Source organism: Varanus komodoensis, unplaced genomic scaffold (assembly GCF_004798865.1).
Source record: "Varanus komodoensis strain SLA01 unplaced genomic scaffold, ASM479886v1 scaffold6_1, whole genome shotgun sequence".
Taxonomy (NCBI): domain Eukaryota; kingdom Metazoa; phylum Chordata; class Lepidosauria; order Squamata; family Varanidae; genus Varanus; species Varanus komodoensis.
Genome location: NW_025336345.1, coordinates 1,486,459 through 1,493,935, shown reverse-complemented (window position 1 = coordinate 1,493,935; position 7,477 = coordinate 1,486,459). Strand labels below are relative to the sequence as shown.

Genomic DNA, 7,477 nt, shown 5'->3' with positions numbered 1-7,477 from the left:
CCGGGCTGGGCTCGTCGGCTTCGCCCGCCTCCTCGTACGGCGGGAGCCCGTCGGAGCTGGGCGGGCGGCTGGCGGGGCGGCGGCGGGCGGCGGCGGCGGCGGCGCCGGGGGCTCCGCGCAAGGAGCGCCGCCGCACCGAGAGCCTGAACAGCGCCTTCGCCGAGCTGCGCGAGTGCATCCCCAACGTGCCGGCCGACACGAAGCTTTCCAAGATCAAGACGCTGCGCCTGGCCACCAGCTACATCGCCTACCTCATGGAGGTGCTCGCCAAGGACGGCCCCGCTGCCGAGGGCTTCAAGGCCGAGCTCAAGAAGGCCGAGCCCCGCGACGCCAAGAGGAAGCGCGAGCAGCAGCCGGTAAGGTCGGGCGCCGCGCCGGGCCGGGCGCGCCCGGGGACGGGGACGGGCGGCGATGCGTGCGCGGCGCCCGCGCCTGGACGGGGCCCAGGTCCGAGCGCCCGGGGCTGGGTCGGGGCTTGCTGGTGGAGGGCGGCAGCGGTGTGTCCTGCCCGCTCCCGCCTGGACTGCCGAGCCCAAAGCTCAGCTGACCGGTCCCTAAGAGGCGAGCGAAGTGGCCGTGCGCTCTCGGAAACAGCACGTGGAGTGGGCTGGGGGAGAATAGTGACCCCCCCCCCGCTCCACCCAAGGCATGTATAGCAGGAAGGACTGGATTTTGCACATGCTCAGGGCCACTGTTTCCACAGTCGCGTGGCGGCTCCTTCGATTCACTGGATCGCCATAAACGGCAACCGCGCCCTCCCCGCACAAACGTGTTCCCAGGGCATTGTCAGATTAGAGCCAGACCAAGCGGTGCTTTGACTAACTAAAAGGAGTTCAGTTGCGTTCAGTGGGACTAAACGTGTTTAATTCGGATCCAATCTGTGCGAACGGAATGCGTTGTGACTGGAGTTAATCCCGCACGCCTCCTTCTTCAGGCTGAACTGGTGCAGCCCAGAGGATACGCACCTCGGTGGGAAACAGCAGGCGGTGCAGGGGTGCGGGCGAGGTAGACTGATCCATCTTGCTACAGAATTCACAGCTGTATCTCGAGAACTCAGTGCCCCGTCCGTCCGTCCGTCCACGTGCATTACTCGAAAGTAAGCACAACTTGACTTTGGTGGCCTCCGCTATTATTTTGCTATCTCGGCAGTACTTTCTGTGAGTTTGACTTGCAGGGAAACCCTGGCGTTCCGGTGGGTAGGGTCTATCGAAGGACTTACACTGCCTAGGCTGGGACCTCATGAGGTGCACTTAAAGTAGGAATACTTAGCTGCTATTTAAATTCGTGGAATCGTGACTAACTCAAGGTCAATTGATTCCAATGGGTCTATGCTTTGAGACTCAGTCTTGGGCAGGTTCAGAGAGAAAAAAGACCTACAATTCCCAGCGTGCTCCAGCCAGTCATGACTAGAGCATGTTGGGAAATGTAGGATTTTTTCCCCCTCTCTCAAAACAATCATGGGACTGCACCCTAAATCTGGATCTAGCCTCATGTATAGATGCAAGTGGACAAGCATCTGGACAGCCATCTGAGAAGGACGGTTTAACCTGGAGTCCTGGGCTTTGGACCCAATGGCCTTCTGGAGCCTTCCAGCTCTACCACTCTATGATTCTGTACAACTTGAGTTCTGCAGGCGGTTTAAGTCTGTAGCAACACACACACTTTTTTAAAGATGTTGCACTGGAGCAGGGCATCAGTGACTAACTCCTGTGGAATGTGCTTAGGATGGTGGGCACATTTAATTGGAGATAAAGCCCGTGGTCTCCATTAAAGGCATCCAAAGTAGTACTTGAACTGGCCGATGGGCTGAGATGAAGCTTGGGTGGGTGGGCCTGTGTTAGGCATTGCCGAGCTTTTTCCTTTGAAGGATGCATAAGACGATGCCCTAAAATGAAATGCTGCCCTAAAATGAAATGCTGCGTTAGCCGTGTCGTGTGACTCCCCACCTCCCCGAGCAGTGTTTCCTGAACCATTAGCCTCCATGGGGGCGACGCTTGCAACTGGGCGGGGGGGGGGGACCCCCGCAGTCTTGGATGGCTGTTCGGCAGATTCCCTCCTTGCTCCATAGGCTGAATCCTTCCAGGTAGCTGCATTTGCCTGGACGCACTGCGCGGAAGTGTGCCCGGGACTGCTCTGTGCGCTCTCTTGCCTTCTGAGGAAAATGGTCTTGAGCAGTGAGGAGCAGGAGGCCTGGAGGTGCGTGTGGCACGGAACATTGCTGTGACGTGGGCGGATTCTTCCAGCCGGCCATCAGCTCCCCACCCACTGCCCCACCTCTGCCCCCATCCCCGGGAAAGCTGCCCTGGCCTCATGCCTGCTGCCAGCCACGCTTATGTGGTGGAAAGCCTCATTTTGTTAGGCCTAATCCCGAGTTCCCCAGTAGGGAGTAGCTTGTGGGAGGTGGACCATCTTTCATGCCCCTCATATAGAGGTCCTTCCTGAAGTATTTATTTCATGTCCACAAATAACACTACCGAAAATACTCCTGCATCCCGCAGCAGGCCATCCATGATCCAAGCCCAGGCCTTTCCGCCCCACTCCCGACCTGTTTTTCTCTCGCCCACCCGAGACACCGATGGTGCAACTCGAGAAGCGTAGCCCGAGGCTCCCGTCTTGAAGGCTCTGTTGACAGGAGAACCCCGCGGGGTTTGCCTCTGAGTAAACGTGTTCCGACCAGGTTTAGCCCCTGTTCGGTCGGCCTGAGGGCTTTCTTCCGGACAAGGAGGCGCTGGAGGGGAGAAGGCCCGCCAGGCTGAGAGGCCTTGCCGCTGCCCTGCAGGCTGCCGCGCGCAAGACCTGCGCCTATCCTTCCACGCGAACGGCCCCGGGGTTGCGCCGCGCCTGCGGCTCGGAACTCGCTGTCCCGGCGCCGGCTCGCTTGGCGCCGCCGGCTGATTTTGCGCCCTGAAAAGGAGCAGGCGCGGCCCCTCGGAGGAGGGAGGGCTGCTCGCAGCGCCGAGCGGGGCGCCAGCGCCGAGATCGCGCGCAGTCCTGCTCGCGGTGCAGCAGGGCGCTTCTCGGGGCTCAGAGGAAGCCCTTCCGGCGACGGGCGCGCGTGTTTAGCACAGGCCTGTCTGCTGCAAAGAGCCTCTTGCTCCGTGCTTTCTGCTGCCTCAGAGGAGAGCCGCCCCTTGTGGCGAATGGAGCGTCCAGGGGCGGTGGCGGGACGGCGTGTTCTGTTGTGTATATTTCGCTAGAGCATTAATCTGCCGAGTGTGGCTCCTTTGGTAGCCAAGAGGGTGCCCACTTACAGGAGGAGAGCACTGGCAAGCTGCGGAGGGGGCTTGAAGGCGGAACTATAGCAAACTGTGTGTGTAACTGTGCGGCTGGAATTGAACTGAGGGGACCCTCCCCAACAGAGTCTTGAGCGGTGGGGGGGGGGGAATGTGAAGCGCTGCTCTGAAAGAAGGCCTGCCTGGCTTGCTGGACCCTTTCAGGCGAGCACTCCGAAGGGCAGCGTTTTGACAAACGATAAAGCGCAGCGATTCAAACCTTCTGCAGAAGAAATGCCCCATTTCCCAGGAGCTGCCCAGAGGCCGTCATTATAGTCACGTTAAATGCTGCGACGCTTACTTGCGAGTAAGTGCAGCTGAACCCCGTGGCATTGGCTTCCGAGTGAAGGAGGCATCGATCGGGCTGCAATAACGGCCCCAGCCGCCTTTATAAAGGTGGCCAGAATGAAACGCACGGCTTCTCGCTCCCCACTGGTAGCGGGGAGGACTTTTTCTGCCCCACACACTGCTGGAAGGGAGAGGAAACGCAGCCTGTCAGATGAGCCGCCGTTGCTGGAGGTAGCGGTGGAGCGAAGATTTCACGCGAGCCTCGTACACAGCCCGCTCTCCGGCCGAGGCGGGCTCTTCTGCGGGGCCCTGCGCTCCCGCTTCGCTCCCCGGAAGGACAAGGCCCCGCAGCCGCTCGCCCGCGTGTGGAGCAGGCCTGGCGGAGGCGGGGGCGCATACCCCGAGGGGGGGTGTGAAAGTACCCCGGGACTTTACTGCAGAAAAGCGCCCTCTCCCTCGCGGCTGCGCCCTCCGGCTCGGCTTCGTGAAGGTAGCGCAGGTTTTCCAAATTCATGCAGGCGTCAAACTCACTTAGAAAATATGGAGAAAGATACGGAGGGGCGTGAAGACACAGCCTGGCGGCTTCGCCTTTCCCAAGGCCAAATTTCTGCCCAATGTATTATTTTTTCTTTTTTTAATCCTACTTCTTCACAGTTCTTGGCTGCCGTTATTTTGAGAGATTCTCTCCAGGCAGGGAGAAATCGCCTTCGCAGGCAACACGCGGGCGCGAGTCGGCTGAAAGCGCACGGCCTCCTCTGCGGTCCATTCATTTCAGTGGGTCTACTCTGAGCAAGACTGTACCGGGATCCAATCCATCTCTGAGAGTGGGGGAGAAGAGTCTTGGGCCCACTGGCAGCGAAACAAGCGGCAGAAGGCTTTCCGCTGTGCTGGTCACCCCTCGCCCCAAGCTGGCCTCCAGATCTCTCCCCCAGAGGAACAAGCCCCCCTTCCCGGGTCAGCGGGGCTGCGCGTTCCTGCCCCCGGTGCGGATCTTTGGCAGCGCCCGGCCCCTCCGCGCGGCCGCGGAGCGAAGCTGGCGCGGGGCGTCGGCGGAACCGGCGCGTTCCCTGATGCCCGTGCGCTGCCGTCCTCAGGAGCGCGTGTGCAGCGCCCCATTCGTTCTCCTCCTGCAACCTCGTTGGGGCTGAGACATTCGAGTTAGGGGGCGCTGAGCCTGACCATCGTCGCCACCCCCCCCCCCGCTTTAGGATCCTTTTAGGATGTGGACGCTGAGCGCAATAGCAGGCACCGCTGCTCGGGGTCTCAGGGACCGCCTCCGGCAGATATTCCTGCGAGGTAACAACCAGCCCCTTTCGGCCCGTGGTTTTCTGAAGCCCTTCCTTCTCGTTTTATGATGATCGAAAAGGCCGTCCTCGCGTCCGTTTCATCCCAGTCCTGCGAACCCGCCTTGATGAGGAGTCTCTCCCCGTACTCTAGTCTGCTAAATGGGGGAGAACTAAAACAAAATACTTATTAAAAAAGAAAAAAACAGATAGTTTCTACCTTGATTTCTTCGCTTGGGGTTCACTGCTGAAATTAGCTCTCCTAGAGAGTGGAGAAGGCGGATTTAAAATAATAATAAATGGCCCAGCTTAAAAAATAATCCCCAAGGGCTGGGGGAGGAAAGTAAAACAAATTAGCTTCTGTGAAGTTATGAGTTTATATTTTTCAAGCGCCTGTATAAACCGTGTATTATTTATTCAGCCCTGTTGCTGAAACTTTTAATGGAATCGCCCTGGCAATTAAAGGCTCATAACGAGTGTAATTTAGTAGCGGGCTCAGTTGTATTTACCAAAACACGGCCTTCGATATTTATAAAAGGGCTGCAAGTAACAGTCCAAAAATTTATTGCCTTCCGCCCGATCTTCTAATACTCATAATTAGAGGCACAAAGCTGGGTTCTTATTTACAACTTTCCTGCTGAAATTTACAAACAGTGGTAGTCGTGCCCCAAACAAGCATTCTTGGCGCATCTCTTGCAGGGCGCTCTATCCTTGCAGGTGGCCACGCGTTTCCTTTGTATCGGTGTTTATTGTTATTAGGCGATTTAGCTAACTAGAAGCTTTTCCGAAAGCCCCATGGATAACAGTCGGCTAGTTAGGCAGGTGCCTCAGGCTGCAAGGGGGTACACAATTTCGGGGAAGCGAGTCCCATTGAAATAAATGGGGCTTCTATGGACCGTCAGCCTCCTTCCATTTATTCCACTGGTGTTAATTCATTTATTCCCTTTATGTTGTGCTGTAGTCACCAACTAATGACTATGAGAATATAATACACGAAAACAAAGCAACCGTAACAAAAAGTATGACTTTATCATGGTATGTCCGTGAGTGAGTCAACACAGACCTTTTAATGTTTGGCTCTGTTATGCCTTCTTAATTTTACTCCAGAGTCGGTGCAGCCGGTACTGAGCCAAATCTTAAAGGCATGCTAGGGTCCCAATCCGATGTGAGCCCCTGCACTTACCCCAGAGTAAAAAGGAGTGCTCGACATGGCCTCGCTGCGAGGGCAAGTGAGTCTGCTCTGCCCCCGTTTGTCAAGCTGCAGTCCGAGTTCGCAGCGCGCTCACCTGGGAATAACTCGGGGGTCACATTTGAGTAGATTTGTATAGGACTGCGCTGTCATTGATTGATTGAATTTTAATTATTGCTTCCCTCCTGGTTTCTGTCTCTCTCTCCTTCCCCCCACCCTTTTCCTTTCCTTTCTCTTCTGCAGCAGCCCGAGGTTTATTCTCCCTCTTTAGGCCACGGAGAGAAACGGCTTAAAGGCAGGACTGGTTGGCCTCAGCAGGTCTGGGCGCTGGAATTAAATCAATGAAACCCGGAGTTTTAAGCCGAGAGCACGAACCCCAAATGTCTTCCGGGCAGAGGCGGCGGCGGGGGCCTTCTTCCCGACTCCCCCCCCCAAAACCACCCCGATTCCCCCCACAGAGATGTTGCTCCGCGCCTGCTCGTTTCCCGCCTGCCGATTCGCCTTCCTCCGCGGAGCCGCGGCCAGCCGCCCCCCCGGGGGAGCCTGTGCAATGTGGGGACTGCCGCGGCGGGATCTGGCCTGGAGGGCCCGGCACGCCTGGCCACGCAGAAGGCGGCGGCGAGGCCCTCTCTTCCCCCGCCTCGGCCCGGCGCGCCTGATCGGCGGCCTGCAGGAAGGAGAGGACCGCGGGCGACGCCGCCTTGCGCGGGGAGCAGAATGGTGCGCGGCGGCACGGCAAGCTCGCCTCGCGCACGGTGAGGATCGCTCGAAAGGAGCGCACAAGGCCTGAGCCCGAGCAGATACCACTGCAGCGCGTTCCTCTGGGGGGGCGGGTGTGCCAGAGAGAGAGAGAGAGTTCGCTTCCACCTAAAGTTCCCCGGCGCTGGGCTTCGAGGCTTCCACTGACGAAGTCGCGCGGCTGTGTTTCATGCAAGTCCTTTCCGGGCCTGCCCTGGTCCGAGAGCTGCGAGCGCGCCGGGCTGAGGAAGGACTCCTGCTTAAAATCTATAGCGGGCCTGGCCCCACGGTGCCGAGGGAGAGGTGCCGAGGGGCTTGCCTGCGTTTGCAGCTGCGAGCCTCGCTACGTTTACTCGGAAGCAAGCTTCAGGGAGGGCCATGGGAATCCTCCATGTGTCTACTCAGAAATAAGTCCCTTTGAGTCGAATGGGGTTTACTTCCAGGTAAGGACACCAAGGATTGCAGCCTTAGGTCTAAAAGCCCACCTCCGAGTGTGATCGAGGCCCGTCCTTCCCTCCATTGGCTTCAGTGGGTCAAATCGGCGAGTGCTCAGCTCCACCCCACGAGAGCGCAGTTGGACGGAGAAGCCTTCGCTTGCGCTGCATCCACTCCTGGGATTTCACCGGTCCTGGCCATGCGGCCCTCAGGCTGCTCACTGCGAAGCAGGCCCACTTGCCGTGGTGCTCCGGCTGGCCAGATCATCTCCG

The 7,477-nt window shown here is 58.2% G+C and overlaps 1 protein-coding gene across 1 annotated transcript in view; it reads left to right on the top strand.

Annotated features, from left to right (window-relative positions):
- HAND1 (heart and neural crest derivatives expressed 1) overlaps positions 1-6,449 on the top strand; it is a 6,795-nt gene extending 346 nt beyond the window's left edge. The window contains exons 2-3 of the mRNA XM_044450945.1: positions 47-356; positions 6,279-6,449. Coding sequence (XP_044306880.1) covers positions 47-356; positions 6,279-6,377 — 409 coding nt within the window. The 3' untranslated portion in view covers positions 6,378-6,449. The remainder of the gene's footprint in view (positions 1-46; positions 357-6,278) is intronic.
- Positions 6,450-7,477: the final 1,028 nt, after the last annotated feature.